The sequence below is a fragment of the Myxine glutinosa genome, chromosome 12 (assembly GCF_964187855.1).
Source record: "Myxine glutinosa chromosome 12, kmMyxGlut1.1, whole genome shotgun sequence".
Lineage (NCBI taxonomy): Eukaryota > Metazoa > Chordata > Myxini > Myxiniformes > Myxinidae > Myxine > Myxine glutinosa.
In genome coordinates this window covers 57,894,920-57,912,251 of record NC_136272.1, presented here as the reverse complement: position 1 = coordinate 57,912,251, position 17,332 = coordinate 57,894,920, and the positions used below count along the sequence as shown (strand labels likewise).

At 46.3% G+C, this 17,332-nt stretch overlaps 1 protein-coding gene across 1 annotated transcript in view; it reads left to right on the top strand.

The window, feature by feature from the left end:
* Nucleotides 1-17,332, top strand: part of FBXL5 (F-box and leucine rich repeat protein 5) — a 70,140-nt gene that overhangs the window by 16,286 nt on the left and 36,522 nt on the right. The window contains exons 7-9 of the mRNA XM_068131730.2: nucleotides 8,908-9,053; nucleotides 9,970-10,052; nucleotides 10,248-10,814. Of these exons, the coding sequence (XP_067987831.2) occupies nucleotides 8,908-9,053; nucleotides 9,970-10,052; nucleotides 10,248-10,814 (796 nt within the window). The remainder of the gene's footprint in view (nucleotides 1-8,907; nucleotides 9,054-9,969; nucleotides 10,053-10,247; nucleotides 10,815-17,332) is intronic.

Sequence of the window (17,332 nt, the reverse complement as noted above, 5' to 3'; positions counted from 1 at the left end):
AAACTATGTTTTAAAACTAATTAAAACCATTTCATGTAAATAGAGGGGGGGGGGGGATTGTCACTGTACTCGCAAGCCGTTCGCCGTTCGCTTTGGCGTTGCGAATGGACCAAAACATTTCATGGACCAAACCATTTCATGTAAAGCGTTCGCCGTTCGCTTTGGCGTTGCGAATGAACCAAAACATTTCATGGACCAAACCATTTCATGTAAATAGAGGGGGGGGGGATATAATTTTAGATATATATATAGTACGGGCATGCCCTAGTATATTATAAATCACACAGGAATAGCATCACCACCAATGTCAATTAAGAGTGCACTCTCTATTCCATCAGCTAGCATGCATAAAGTAACTCGGTGTTCCAAGCGAGTGGAAAGAACCTTCCCCAATGTCTCTATATTCCCGTCTTCGAGCTCAGAGTTCGCACGCGACCCAAAGCGGAGAAAAGGGTCACGTGGTTAAAGTGGCACAAAGGCACACTCACGGCGACTGGGAAATCCAAAGGCCCCCTCCAGGTACGAACTTTCACTGTTCACGGTCGGCGAGCCGCAAAGTAATCGTCAGAAGCCTCGGTGCACACACACACCACAGATACGTCTGAACGCGGTGGAAACGGTTGACGAAGCAAGGAAAGTTTGCTCGACGCGCGAAGCGCACGAGTCAAAATGGCGGACGGCTCGTACTTGAGACGTAATCACACGACGATGGTTCCTCTGAATCCAACGCCAACCTGACACGCAGGTTTGATCAGTCACAGCGATAACAACTCTATCGCGGAATCCCTTTCCAGGAAACCCCAAAGTTCACTCGTGTCTCTTGCTCGACAACGGTCGATCCAGAACGCAAAGCAACCAGCTTCTTCCGACTTGTCTCACCGCCTCCTCCTCCTCCTCTTCGCTCGTCGTTTTCCGGTCCACGATTTCCTGTATCATTTTAAGTTAACCTTTTTAACTTCAGATAGCTGTTCCTGAATAATAAACCTTTTGAGAATAATAATAATACCTAATATCAGAAACATGTCAAGTGGGTGAAAACCCCAATAACGGAAGTTACGAATCCGTCAGACTGGTATATACCGGTATCAAAAATAAATAATCTTTTATTTTTATTTTCATTTTTTAAACACAGGTTCCAAGAATTCGTAATGGACCAGTGATCCATTACATATTCATATATGACGTACACATTATTGGCACATGGTAAATCACATCCTATATCATGCACTCGACCTTTACAAATAATGGCAATTTTTTTTGTGTGATACAGAAATTGGTTGATAGAGTAAAAAGTGGTTCAGTTTTGTCCTTCGCTTCTTTATTATTGCAGAATAATTTTGAAAGGCAATAGTCGATGACTATTAATCGTAAGTAGTAGTTCAGTAGTCGGCTAGCTAGATCGCATGGCTCACGGACTTCCTCTCATGTTGTCGCGAACGTGTGGCTCGAAATGGAATTCTCTCATCTCCCCTTCTTGTCCAGGCTGGAGTTCTTCAAGGCAGTGTTCTGGGCCCTGTGCTATTTCTGGTCTTCATCAATGATCTCTCCCACTCTGGAAAAGCCTCTCTATCTTTCTGCTGATGACTCCACCCTTTGCCGCGCCATATCTCATCCCTCACATAGCCAGGCAACAGCCTCTTCACTCTCTGCAGACCTGAAATGCAGAAATATTCCTGCAGGACGCACAACATCTGCTAGCAACCCTCTTCTGGTGAAACTGCCAAATCAAGACTCTGCTCACCTTCACTCTTTCAATCCTCTTTTTTCCCACTTTAGGAACAAACCCCCACACTCTCTTCAATTCCACTCCTCCTTCGAGGTCTTCAAAACAGCTGTTCACCACCCCCCCCCCCCCACCCCTCATCCAAAACCTTGATCTTTTCTACCCCCCCATTAATGCACCCCAAATCCACCTTTTTCAAATTTTGTTTTCTTTCCTGAAAGTCCCAGTCGTGTCAATCTTTATTCCGTACACCCCACCCCCCCCCCCCAGCCCTCCCCTCTCTCTTGCACAGATCTCCCGATGTCCCTGTTCCCTTCTGTTATTGTGCTTCCCTCTCTCTCCCGCTCTTGTCTCACACTCCCTTTATTTTATGTTATATGTGTTCGTTCTTATACGAGCCTTGACGTAGTATACAAATAAAAAAGCTTGGTTAAAAATCAGATATTTGCACATGCGATGACGTGTACAGGATCAATATCGGAACAGACCCCTTCCCCATCCACCCCTAGCGAGCAGCTGTTGTTTATCTCACACGATAACGACATTAGGGGTTGGGAAGCGAAAGGACAAGGGGAGGGGAGATGGAGGAACAAACGGGTGGATTCAGGCGAGGGAAGTTTCTTATGGGAGTTACGGGGTTTGAAAGGCAAAAAGGGCAGCATCGTGAGGACTGAGGAGTTAATGTTGGGAAGCTAAAGGGGGAGGGACCAGTGAATGATGGGTAGCTGGAGTTACAGATGGGTCGAAAGGTGGATTGGTGGATGGATCAAAGAGGGACTGAAAGTTGGATTGATTGTTTGACTAAAAGTATTGTTATGAATTTGGGTAGAGTGATATGTGGAGTCAGATAGATCTGTATAGGTAGGTACTCGACTGTCATGATAGGGAATCTACCTGTAATTTCTATGTTTAGCCCAGTTTATCGGTATAAGCTGTATTGGTGTCCCCGCCACGAGGGGGCGGGGCATGCTAAATAGTGCAGGGATTATGGGTAAAATTCCCTCGTTCGTCGTTCCCTCTGTCGCCAAACCTGTGTCCCATATGGCAATACACACCCATATAGACACTTAGATAGGTCCTTAGTGCACAACAATAATTAAATTCCCTCCCCTTAAATGACTGACCGGAAAAACCAGCGGGAAACGTCTGCATACAACACCACCATGGCACCAAACATCGAGCAAGGCTGGGAGCCACACCCAGGAGGACTGTTGATTGGCCAGGGGGAGGGGCGAGCAACACCACAGGGCGGGAAGCACTTGGCCAATGGGAGGGCACCAGCGCAGGCAGAAGATTCGAGAGGTCGAGAGACGAGGCTCTGATTGGGAACGCGCGAGATTGACGTCATAGGGCAAGTGATAAAACTGCTGGCTCGCAGGCATTTTGGGTCTCTTCCATTTTCCCTCTCTGTGCTTTCCTGGGGTTATTCATACTCGCTCCCCTCGTGCTTGAAGCTCGCTCACTTGCTCTTTATTTTTGCCTGGACCCTTCGTGCTTCGCTCTTGGAGATCTCTCGGAGCTCTTAGCTGGTTCGTCGTGGTGCTTGGAGCGGTGTTCAGTGCTCTTGGTGCTCGGAGTGAGCGGGACCTCACGTGCGGCAGACAGGCTGGGAGCGAGGCGTGCCGCTGAGCAGACGAGGCCGGGGCCTACCTGGCGGCGTGCGCTCGGGGCCTAGCGGAGCGCGCGAGCAAGGCGGACAAAGGTTTCTTCGCGCCACTGGAGCCTAGATGATTCCGGACGACACACTGCAGACTACTGACAAATGAGGCCGCACGCCACAAAGCATTACACGACGGGACAGTTATTTTATGTAATTCATTCCTTTGTCTTGTATTTGGAAGTCGGTGTGCAGGGTCCCGATTTACGAAAATTATTTATCTTCCATCGCATTTCGTTGTCTTGGGTTTGAAATAAATCATTCTCTTTGTACATTTTACCTCCCATGTTCGTTGAGTTACTTTCCCCCGCAGGATCGGAGCTGCTGTCGGTACGCTATAGGTAAGCGCTTCCGCCTCCGCTTCCGCTTCTTCTTCTTCATTTGTCCTCCCGTGCTCTTGTAGCCGAATCCGTGTTTGATCGTCGCCTCCATTAAAGCCCGTTTGGTCATCCGCGAGCCCTGGTGTTAACCGAAGGGATCGCGCGACAGTATTCCCACATGGGGCTTTTCTTCCCCATGATGAGAACGGTTATTTTACTTCAAACTTCAACTTGCATTAAAAACGATTTTGCTTTAAAACGAGCTGTTTTAAAGCAGTATTGGTAATTGGCCCAGGCTGGTATCGCTATCGCGAATTGCCGTACGAGTGATCGGCAAAAATTGGTATTGCTATCTAGGATTGTTGTGATCGGCTCTGGCCAGTATCGCGGATCGCCATGCCGGTAATCTGCACAGACCAGCATCGCTATCTAGGACTGTTGTGATCGGCTCTGGCCAGTATCGCGGATCGCCATGCCGGTAATCGGCACAGACCGGCATCGCTATCTAGGATCGTTGTAATTGGCTCTGGCCGGTACCGCTATCACAGATCACCATATCGGAAATCTGCACAGACCGGCATCGCTATCTAGGATTGTTATGATCGGCTCTGGCCAGTATCGTGGATTGCCATGCCGGTAATCTGCACAGACCGGCATCGCTATCTAGGATTGTTGTGATCGGCTCTGGCCAGTATCGCGGATCGCCATGCCGGTAATCTGCACAGACCGGCATCGCTATTGAGGATTGTTGTGATCGGCTCTGGCCAGTATCGTGGATTGCCATGCCGGTAATCGGCACAGACCGGTATCGCTATCTAGGATTGTTGTGATCGGCTCTGGCCAGTATCGTGGATCGCCATGCCAGTAATCTGCACAGACCGGCATCGCTATCTAGGATTGTTGTGATCGGCTCTGGCCAGTATCGTGGATTGCCATGCCGGCAATCGGCACAGGCCTGTAATGCTATCTCGGATTGTTGTGATCGGCTCTGGCCAGTATCGCTATCACGGATTGCCAGGCCGGTATAGCTATCGCAGATCGCCATACCGGTAATATGCACGGTCCGGTATTGCTATCTGGGATTGTTGTGATCGGCTCTGGCTGGTCTCGATATCGCGGATTGCCATACCGGTAATTGGCACAGGCCGGTATCGCTATCTAGGATCATTGTGATCGGATCTGACCGGTATCGCGATCGCTAACGCGGATCGCCTTAACTGGTAATAGCCACAGCTGTGTATTCAAATTTCCAATACCGGTATATCGATATGAAATATTATACCGATATACAGTGCATTCAGAAAGTATTCAGACCCCTTCACTTTTTTTCACATTTTGTTATGCTGCAGCCTTATGCTGAAATCATTTAAATTCTTTTTTCCCCTCTTCAATTTACACTCAATACCCCATGATGACAACGAGAAAACAGGATTTTAGAAAGTTTTGCAAATTTATTAAAAAGAAAAAACTGAAATATCACATTTACATAAGTATTCAGACCCTTTGCTATGACACTTGAAATTTAGCTCAAGTGCCTCCCATTTCTATTGATCATCTTTGAGATGTTTCTGCACCTTGATTGGAGTCCACCTGTGGTAAATTAAATTGATTGGACATGATTTGGAAATGCACACACCTATCTACAGTCATGTGAAAAAGTAAGTACACACCGCGATGAAAAAGTAAGATTCAGAATCATTGGAATCTCCCGCGATGAAGCTAACTCCAAGGGCCTCTCACTCGCTCACCGCAGGCAGGTTGGTGGTCTTTCCGTCTTCTACCGACTCCTCTCTGGCCTTGCCCCCCCAGCTCTCTCTGGGCTCTGTCCCACCAAATATTCCTACAGGTCGCACAATATCTGCCTGCAACCCTCTTATGGTTAAACTGCCAAAATCAAGACTCTCTGCTCACCTTCACTCCTTCATTCCTCTTTTCCCCCGCCTCTGGAACAAACTCCCTCACTCTCTTCAATCCCACTCCACCCTCCAGGTCTTTAAAACAGCTGTTCACCACCATCTCTTATCTTCCCCCATCCAAAACTTTGATCTTTTCTATCCCCGCTAATTTCACCCCAATTCAACTTATTTGAAATACCAACTTCTGTCCTGGAAGTCCTTGGTCTCCTTGTGTTTTACACCTCTCCCCCCCCCCCCCCCCTTCCCACGCCTCCTCCCCCCAGGCCCTCTCCCTCCCGCGCTTCTTCCTGCTCTTAGGTGTTGTGTTTGTGTGCTTCCCCTTCTCTCCCCATCTTGTCTTCCGCTCCCTCTTTTTATATATTTTGTTTGTCTGGTTGATTTGTTTGTGAAGTAAATGTCAGCTCTTTCACGAGCCTCGATTCAGTATACAAAAAAAAAAAAAAACCCCATGTAAAGTTTGGACTTTTTCAACACATTTCAACATACAGCTATTTGATCTTCATTTCAACAATATGTAGAGATAAAGGTGATATAATCTATCTATAATTCCAGTAATCTCTGTATGTCTGTATGTCTGTGACCGCTGTTTCTCGACAACCACGGGTCCGATATACTTGAAACTTGCCAGGTATATTGCTGGGGACCCGAGGATGTGCCTTTTCAAGGTTTCATATTAATCGGACAAGTAGTTACCGAGCTATGTCCAAAAAACGATTCAACCAATCAGAGCAGCGAGTTATCACGTGTGCCGAACGTGGCGAACAGACTCTGCCTCGGACGGCACATTTGAGAGCGTATTCATTTATTTCACGTCGGCAAACTATGTTGGCGTTAAACTATGTTTTAAAACTAATTAAAACTAATTTGCGATTCTTTCGCTTTCCTGCGCGTTTGTGCACGCTATGGCGATTTCTTTACCAAACTCCGCAAGCCGTTCGCTTTGGACCAAACCATTTCATGTAAATAGAGGGGGGGGGATTGTCACCGTACTCGCAAGCCGTTCGCTTTGGACCAAACCATTTCATGTAAATAGAGGGGGGGGATTGTCACCGTACTCGCAAGCCGTTCGCTTTGGACCAAACCATTTCATGTAAATAGAGGGGGGGGATATAATTTTAGATATATATATAGTACGGGCATGCCCTAGTATAACAAATGTCATGAAACATTTACATTTTGTAGTCCATTGTATAATTTAAATAAACAAATGCAAATTTCGCATGTGGAAAAAGTAAGGACACCCTTGGCTCCAATAGGTGGTATTGCCCCCTTTGGCAGAAACAACCTCGAGGAGGCATTTCTTATGATATGACTGTCTACCAGTCTCTGACATCGACTGGGAGAAATTTTTGCCCACTCCATGCAGAATTCTTTCAGCTGTGCGATGTTTGAGGGGTTTCTTGCATGCACAGCTCGTTTCAAATGTCCCCACAACATCTCGATGGGATTTAGATCCGGGCTTTGACTTGGCCATTCCAGAACCCTCCATTTCTTTCTTTTCAGCCATTCTTTGGTGGATTTACTGGTATGTTTTGGGTCATTGTCATGTTGCAAGGTCCACCTTCGGTTGAGCTTCAACTCTCTGACAGATGGCCTCACATTATCCTCAAGCACCCTCTGGTACAATGAAGAAGTCATAGTGGATTCTCTGATTGTGAGCTGTCCGGGCCCTGATGCAGCAAAGCTGCCCCAAACCATAATATTTCCACCACCATGCTTTAGTTGCTTTACAGTTGGTATCATGTTCTTGTGGTCAAATGCTGTCTTTGGTTTTCGCCAAACATGTCTTCTGGTACTGTGGCCAAATAGCTCTACCTTTGACTCATCTGTCCAGCGCACATTGTTTCAGAAGTGCTTGTATTTGCCGAGGTGTTCATTGGCAAACTTTAGTCTTGCCCTGATGTTCTTTCTGGACAGCAAAGGTTTCCTCCTGGCACACTTCCCATGTAGATCAAATTTGTGCAGCCTCTTTCTAATGGTAGACGTGTGCACTTTCACATCAACAGTGGCAAGAGCTACCTGTAGGTCCCGTGATGACATTCTGGGGTTCTTAGAGACTTCTTTCAGCATCTTGCGGTCTGCTCTCGGGCTGAACTTGCTGGGGCAGCCTGGCCTGAACAAGTTGGCAGTTGTTTGGAATCTTCTCCACTTGTAGATGATCCTCTGGACAGTAGAGTGATTGATTTCAAATTGTTTGAAGATCTTTTTAAATCCCTTCCCAGACTCGTAGGCATCTATAACCTTCTTCCTGAAGGCCTCAGAGAGCTCTTTTGATCTAGGCAAGGTGACGCCGCACACTTCAACAACAAAGAGCAAACCAAACTAAATGTCTGAGGTTTAAATAAGACAGGTTCCTCCAAGATCCTCTCTAACGATGTTCTAAACATTTGCACCTGAGCTGGTGCACCTGATTCTAATTTTAGGTATTTGAAGCAGTGATAAATGTAGGGGTGTACTTACTTTTTCCACATGTGAAATTTGCATTTATGTTTATTTAAATTATACAATGGACTACAAAATGTAAATGTTTCATGGTATTTGTTATATTATATCACCTTTATCTCTCAATATTGTTGAAATGAAGATCAAATAGCTGCATGTTGAAATATGTTGAAAAAGTCAAAACTTTACACGGGGTGTACTTACTTTTTCACGTCACTGTATATGAGGTCTCACAGCTGACAATGCATATCAGAGCAAAAACCAAGCCATGAGGTCGAAGGAACTGCCTGCAGAGCTCAGAGACAGGATTGTGTTGAGGCGCAGATCTGGGGAAGCCTTCAAAAAAAATTCTGCTGCATTGAAGTTTCCCAAGAGCACAGTGGCCTCCATAATTCTTAAATGGAAGAAGTTTGGAACAACCACGACTCTTCCAAGAGCTGGCCGCCCAGCCAAACTGAGCAATCGGGGGAGAAGGGCCTTGGTAATAGAGGTGACCAAGAACCCGATGGTCACTGGCTGAGCTCCAGAGATCCTGTGTAGAGATGGGAGAAACTTCCAGAAGGACAAACCTCACTGCAACACCACCAATCTGGGCTTTATGGCAGAGTGGCCAGATGGAAGCCTCTCCTCGGTGAAAGACACATGAAAGCCCGCTTGGAGTTTGAAAAAAAGCACCTAAAGGACTCTCAGACTGTGAGAAACAAGATTCTGTCAGCTTTCATTGTCGGCAGTGGATTTCCTTGCTCCAACACCCTGGAAAGCGTAAGCGTAATTAAACCAATGATTATGTAATGGTGTTCGATATTCTGCAATGGTTCCCACTTTATTTATTTATTTCTTCTTTTCAAGGTGAAGATCTAAATGAAGCAACATCTTTAGCACTCAAGCAAGAAAAGCAATGTTTGAGAAGTATTCTTCAAAATATCCTGCCTGTAGCTGGTCCTTTTGTGAAATCGGTCATTCTTGCCAACAGCAAAGCTGCTACGAACACCATGGTACGTATTATTGTTTTCATTCTCATATTTATCTGTGAGCAATTGTTTATTATTATTATATATAGCATACCATAGATGTGGCTGAGTGAGTTGTCGACTTTAAGTTGAGATTGATACTTTAAAAAAGGTTGTTTACGTTGGCCTTCATTTCCCATTGAAATATAAAACAACTTCATCTTTTTTATTGCTTGACATTATGTTCATGCTTCAACATTTGTTTATTTGTTTGTTTTATTTGAGCAAGTGACCTACGGGTTTTGCAGTCATTGTCATTTCTCCAAGCTCTTCATAGATTTCTTGTAACGTGCAGCAATTTTTGTATTCCGTGTTTGTCAAATAAGATATTACTTGAACATAACCACTTGTGTTGTGTTTAGTATTGTGTGGGGAGACATCAAGTATTACTCCATGGCGTTTTGAAATGTATTATGCAGGTAAACCGTATCGTTGTTTGGTTAATGTATCGCGATTCTTCGTGACACTCAGCTTTGTCTTTGTGAGGCTATAATTACAATATCTCTCTTGCTCCCACCCGAGAAAAATGGTTATGTAAATAGGTTTTGCCTATTCACATCTTCCTGTTGTCTTAAAACAGTGGATTTATTTATTAACTAGCTTTTGCTTTGATGAAGGTCTGATGCTCGAAACGTGAGGCAAACCTGGTTTCCCACGGAGATGAACATGCTTAACTGTGCGTTCATAAAATCCTTTGTTTATCTTGGCTGCTAACACTGACCTCATCAACAAAATTAGTTGTATCTTAAGTACGACACAAGTAGCTGTTTGCCTTTTTATTTGCAAACTGTATTATTATGGTTTTGCCAAGATCGTGGTTGTGGATCCGCTTGCGAACTGTTCTGCTGTATTTATCAGGTCACTGATACCATTTCACTTTATTTATTTATTTATTTATTAGGTTCAAAGAATATTGACTCTGTGTCCAAATCTGGAATACCTGGATTTGACTCAAACAAGAATTGGAGATACAGCTTTTAAGAGGTATGAATGTGGTGATGATGTTTTCTGTTTTGTTTTATTTAACAGAGTAATTTAACAAAAGTGAAGTCGATGGTGGGTTATGGAGAGGACCTTTTCTTAATTTGGGGGAGTTTTAAAATGAATATTCTTTGTTATTCTTCACTTTTTACAGTATTGGTGTTTCAACTTATTTTTCCTTGTACTCCACTCCCTCAGCCTTGGAGCCGGAGCCACACTCTGGAATCTGAAGCACCTAGACCTTTCTGGCTGTGACCTCATTGGTGACTGTGCGCTTCGTTATTTGTCACAAGGCCTTGGCTTCTCGGCTAGTTGCGCCAACATTCTTGCAAATCTTGGACCGTATGGCAAGCAAAAGACTCCGTTCTCATCACAAAGCATCATGGATATGACGTGTGGCAGACCCTGTGCTGCACTTTGCACAGCTATGCTTTGTACACCAGCAGCCCCTATACTGGCCTTCTGTACTGGAGAGCATCTAGACATTGAGGAGGTGGCCCTTTGTCGGAGTTTGTTGGCACATGGCCACCCACCTGGTTTGAAGTCTGATAACCTGCGTTGTTTCCTTGAAGCAGCAGCAGATTGTTGTGCACCAGGAGACTGCATACACACACTGTGCCGCGCAAGGACTTGGATTTGCGAGCACTCTTCCATCCATAACCGATGCTTGTGCAAAGGGTCGGCTTCACGAACAGTTCCAATGGGTAGATTGCTGGAGTTCTTGAGCCTGTCAGGCTGCTATCGGCTTACCGATGAAGGGCTGAGGTATGTGTGTTCAGTTTATTAAATAGAAGGGCTTCAGATGTATGTGTTATGGTTATTAGAGAGAGGCTGAGATGTGTGTTCTGCTTCTACATTTGTTGCCCTGTGTCCCGCGTATTCGGGTTTTTCGCAGGCGCAACAAAAATAATCCCGCGCACTCACAGACAGACTTGGCACTTGGTTGATTATCCCTTTTCACCTATGAATAGGGATCTTGGCTTAATACACTACATTATCAAAAGTATGTGGACACCCGAACATCACACATCTCATTCCAAAATCATGGGCATTAATATGGAGTTGGTCCCCCCATTGCTGCTGTCACAGCCTCCACTCTTCTGGGAAGGCTTTCCACTAGATGTTGGAACATTGCTGCGGGGATTTGCTTCCATTCAGCCACAAGATCATTAGTAAGGTCGGGCACTGATGTTGGGCGATTAGGCCTGGCTTGCAGTCGGCATTCCAATTCATCCCGAAGGTGTTTGATGGGGTTGAGGTCAAGGCTCTGTGAAGGCTAGTCAAGTTCTTCCACACCAATCTCGACAAACCATTTCTGTATGGACCTCGCTTTGTGCACGGGGGCATTGTCATGCTGAAACAGGAAAGGGCCTTCCCCAAACTGTTGCCCCAAAGTTGGAAGCACACAATCGTCAATGTCATTGTATGCTGTAGTGTTAAGATTTCCCTTCACCGGAACTAAGGGGCCTAGCCCGGACCAGGAAAAACAGCCCCAGACCATTATTCCTCCTCCACCAAACTTTACAGTTGGCACTATTGTTACGGCCTGAAGCACGCCAAGCCAAGCCTTCAATCACACTGCTTTATTTATGGATTATCACACGAAAAATCTCTTCCTACACATAAAACAAAGAAGGGAGACAAACAACACAACAACATGCATTTTAAGGCCATTTTCCCTGCGAGAGCGGGGGTTAGCCTTGTGGTCCCCATGACAATCTTCTCCATTTTGCCCTATTTTCTGCATCTCTCCTTGTTAACCCCCTTGCCCGCATTTCTTCTTCCACCATCTTCAGCCAAGTCTTTCTCGGTCTTCCCCGTCCTCTACTTCCTTCCACATTCATTTCTATCACTCTTCTCAACCAGTCACTTTCATCCTTCCTCAACACATGACCAAACCATCTCAACCTGTTCCTCTTCACAGCATCAATCACAGGCTCTATTCCCATCATCTTTCGCAATTCATCATTTGTCTTCCTCTCTCTCAACGATACTCCACACATCCACCGAACCATTCGCATTTCCACTCTTTCCAGCCTTCGTTGCTGCTCTACGTTCATTACCCATGTCTCGCTCCCATAAATCATAACACTTCTCACACATGCAGCACACACCTTTCCCTTCAGCTTCAACGACACTCCCCTCCCCATCAGCATGCCACTCAGTTCCCAAAATTTCTTCCATGCACATCTCACTCTTGCAACCGTTGCCGAGTCTGATCCACCTTCTCCATTCAGCATGTCTCCGAGGTAGCAAAATGTTTTCACACCTTCCAGCTTCACGCCGTCTCCAAGATCCAACTCAACATTTCCTCCATCTGCAGCTCCCTCTGTGCACACCTTACATTTGAATGTAGCTGCCACACTGGTTAATGACCCTCTCAGACCATTACATTTTTGATGAACCCACTCAGCGCACATTGTACATTGAATGGAGTTCACTCCGACACCCTTCCTGCAACACAGCACACGGCCACTTCCCAGTTCTTTCCACCTCACCACATGCTTTAACACTTGCCATCACCTTCGTCTTTCCTTTATTCACCTTCAGACCTTTTGTCTCTATACATTCCTTCCACTTGTTCATCTTTTCCTTCAGTCCATCCATACTTTCCGCAATCAACACCAGATCATCTGCATACAACAACTCCCACGGTAAACCCTCCTTTACGTTCTGAGCCAGCACCTCCATCACAGCTACAAATAGTAGTGGACTTAGTACCGACCCCTGATGCACTCCCACCTTCACCTCAAACTCACCACTGTTAGTTTCACTTCCGCTTCCGGTCTTGCCGGCGAGGTTTCGTTTATTCGCAGCTCTCCACGCTCTCCATCGAAATCGAAGTTAAGTAATTATTCCCATTTGTATTTTCGTTATAACTGTATTTATTTTATGGTGTGTGTACGTATGTTGTGTCCCGAGGAAGATTTTCGGTGCAAATCTTTCATACCTGTATTGAAAATCGTGTTAACTCGTGTCGTGTCTTGAGGCCTTGTGCAGTGTACAACCTTGAGGCTTTGTTTTTCTCTCAGCGGTCCGTCGTTTGTGCTCCAATAACTTTCGTTCTCTGCTTTTCCCAGTCTTTTCACCCCATAGCCTACTTCCTTGTGTAAATCTCAACTCAAAAAAAACAAAAAAAAACATTTCCTTCTCTGTTCTTATTCTTTGTTCTCATTCGTTTATTCGTTTGTTCGTTCTTCGACCACGTGTTTCTCCCCCATTTCCCCAGATAGTTTTCACTGTTATTAACCTTATAATGTTTACACTTTCCCCTCAAGTTCTGTATTCCGTCGTATATGATAACACCTTTTTCTTCTTCTTCTTTAAAAGGCTGCTTTCGACTTGCTCACCAAATCTATTCATCCCAAAAAAAAATTCCATCTCTTATCGTGCCTTTTTTCTACATTCCCTAAACTCTCCTGCACTCCATCCTCCATCCAGCGTCCTCAAACGTATTTTTGACTCTAAGGTCACGAGAAACTCATTTTGCAATAAATGTTCGTTTCCCATTAATCGTACACTTTCTAAAATCCAATCTCACCCCTCCCTTCCAAATCTTCCCCATAACCCTTGCTCTCCAAATCTTCCCCATCACCCCTCCCCTCCAAATCTTCCCCATCACCCATCCCTTTCAAATCTCCCCCCTTGCCTCCTCCCTCCTAAACTACCCCCTCACCCCTCCCCTCCAAGACTCCCCCTCGCCCCTCCCCTCCTAGACTCCTCCATCACCCCTCCCTTCCAAATCTCCCCCATATCCCATCCCTTTCAAATCCCTCCGCTTGTCCCTTCCCTCCTAAACTCCCCCCTTGCCTCTCCACTTCAAATCTCCCCACCCTCATTTCTTCTCAATTTCCCCCCTCTCACTCCCCCTCCTCAAAGCGTCCTCCCCGCTTCTTCCCCCTTCCAACTCTCACCTCCACCTCCCCCAACCTTCTGCCTCGCTCTTCCCCCTCCTCAAATAACACCTCATTGTGCCTCACCCAATCACCATCAAACCTTTTGTCTGCCCCATCCTTCCCTTACTCTGAGCTATTCTGAAATCTCTGACATACCTTCAACAGCTCTCCCTACCTCTTCCACATCTTACCCTACCCCTCCTCCCCCCGGTTCTGTATCCGATGCTCCCCCTTCCTCTTCAATAATGGTGTGGACCTCAAACATCCGGGGCCTTCGTTCAAACTTAACTGATCTCTCCATACAGGTTGCTTCTGTCAAACCAGACGTGATCTGCTTAACAGAAACTTTCCTCCTTCATGATGTCTCTGATTCCTTAGTATCTCTCCCGGGTTACTCCCTCCTCCGGTATGATAGACCTGAGCCTCGTCCTGGAGGTGGGGTTGCTATCTTTATCAAAAACTCTTCCTCACTCGCCCTGCACTGCACTCTCTCCACCTCACCCCCAGGAATACCTCTGGCTACGGCTTCCCCTTCGCTCCCACCTCTTGTTCATGTGTGTGTTGTACCGTCCACCAAACAGTGATGACTCCATCGACATCTCGCTGTCTGATAATATGGACCAACTTCTATCTACTCATCCCAACTCTCTCTTCCTCATATGTGGTGATTTCAATTGTCACCATGCCAGTTGGCTGGGTGTGGGTAACTCTCTTACCAGCCATGGCTCCTCAGCAAAGGACTTCTGCGACTCACTGGGACTGACACAATCTGTCAATTTCCCGACCCGGATCTCAGTCAACGGAGCATCTTCTCTTGTGGACTTGGTTATGAGGTTATGACTAACTTCCCTGAAAATGTCTGCTGCTCTTCTTCTGCTCCAATCAGATCATCTGATCATGTGCTTGTTAAAGTGGACATCTCTCTGACCATTCTCAGGGAGCCTGCTCAGCGTCGACGAGCCTGGCATTTCAGTCAGGCCAACTGGCATGGTCTTCAAGCAGCCATCAATCATCTGGACTGGTCTCCCATCTCTACCACCTCTGACATCAACTCATCCTGGGAATTATTCCAAAGTAAATTGCTCTCTCTCATGCACAGATTTATCCCATCTCGTCTTCAGTTGTCATACCCTTCCTCCCGTCCATGGTACACGGAATCTTGTGGTGAGGCTGTTGCCCAGAAACAACTTGCCTTCGTCTCCTGGAAAGCAAATCCAATGGAAGGAAATCTCATTTCCTTTCACAAAGCCCGAAACAAGTGTGTGTCCACCCTCAGGAGAGCCAGGAAACAATATCTCTCCGTTCTCAAGACCGAACTCTATCTGTCTCCCTCTTCCAAATCCTGGTGGCGCCTGGTCAAATCTGTTTCTGGTGTTTGTTCCCCCTCCATCCCCTCCCTTACCTCAAACGGCGACACAGCTGACTCCGCACATGAAAAAGCTGAATGCCTCAACTCTGTGTTTGCCTCTAAATCTTGTGTCCCAAACCCCTCCCTCTCTGTACCAACCATACCCAGTCGTACCCAGCTGCTCCTGGACTCTCCGTGTCCTTTCCTCCTGACAAGGTGGAAAAGTTTCTGTCAACCCTCGACTCTGATTCTGCAACTGGACCTGACGGCATCAGCCCACGGGTCCTAAAATCCTGTTCTTCCGCTCTTTCACTCCCTCTCTCTGTTCTCTTCACCCTCTCTTTTGCTCAAGGTCAACTGCCACCTGCTTGGAAATCAGCCAACGTCACCGCTTTGCACAAAAAAGGTGCAAAAACAGATCCTAGCAACTACAGACCAATCAGCCTTCTCCCAATTATCAGCAAAGTCATGGAATCCATAATTGCTTCGGATATGAAATCTTTCCTCTTCTCCAATGGGTTGATCTCTGATCATCAATTTGGTTTCAGACCAAGTCACTCTACTCTGGACATGCTGCTTCTGCTGTCTCAACAATGGATGGAGGTCCTCAATGCCAAACAGGAAATTAGAGCTGTCTCCCTTGACATATCACGTGCCTTCGATACGGTCTGGCACCCCGCTCTGCTCACCAAACTCTCCTCCTTTGGTATCCATGGAAATCTCCACGCATGGCTGGCGGACTTCCTGTCTAGTTGTAGTCAACGTGTGGCCCTGAATGGGTTTCTCTCATCTCCTCTTCCTGTTCAGGCTGGAGTTCCCCAAGGCAGTGTTCTGGGCCCTGTGCTGTTTCTGGTCTTCATCAATGATCTCTCTGAATCTCTTGAAAATCCTCTCTATCTCTTTGCTGATGACTCCACTCTCTGCCGCTCCATTCCTCATCCCTCAGATCGGCAGTCTGCAGCCTCCTCACTCTCTGCAGACCTGGACAAAATCACAGACTGGGCAAACAAGTGGAACATGTCTTTCAATCCTGACAAATCTCACACTCTTACGATGTCTCTCCGAAAAGACCGACTGGACAACCCTCCCATCTACTTTCTGAATAATCCTCTCGAAGAAGTTCTGTCACTCAGGCTTTTGGGTCTCACTATCTGCCATGATCTTTCCTGGGAAAACCACATTTCCAAGCTGGCCTCCAAAGCCAGTCGCCGACTGGGCATCCTCCGTTGTGCGAAGTCCTTCCTTGGCACACCTGAGCTCCTCACCACATACAAGGCTTTCATCTGCAGCTCAATGGAGTACTGCTCTCCTTTCTGGGCTGGTGCTCCTGCCTCACACCTAGCTCGTCTTCACGCTGTTGAAACCAAAGCGTTCAGAATCATTGGTATCTCCCGCGATGACGCTATCTCCGAGGGCCTTTCACTTAATCACCGCAGGCAGGTTGGTGGTCTTTCCGTCTTCTACCGACTCCTCTCCGGCCTTGCTCCCCAGGCTCTCTCTGGGCTCTGTCCCCCAAATATTCCTGCAGGTCGCACAAGATCTGCCTGCAACCCTCTTATGGTTAAACTGCCAAAATCAAGACTCTCTGCTCACCTTCACTCCTTCATTCCTCTTTTCTCCCGCCTCTGGAACAAACTCCCTCACTCTCTTCAATCCCACTCTTCCCTCCAGGTCTTTAAAACGGCTGTTCACCACCATCTCTTATCTTCCCCAATCCAAAACCTTGATCTTTTCTACCCCCGCTAATTTCACCCCAAATCCACTTTTTTGAGGTGACTTTTGTCTTCTTTCCTGGAAGTCCTTGGTGTCCTTGCGTTTTATACCTATCCTGCCTCCCCCCAGGCCCTCTCCCTCCAAAAACATCTCCCGATGTCCCTGCTCTCAAATGTTGTGTTTGTGTGCTTCCTCCCCTTCTCTCCCCATCTTGTCAACCGCTCCCCTTTTTATATACTTTGTTTGCTTGTTTGTTTGATTTTTTGTTTGATAAATGTTAGCTCTTTCACGAGCCTCGACCCTGTATACAAAAAAAAAAAAAAAAA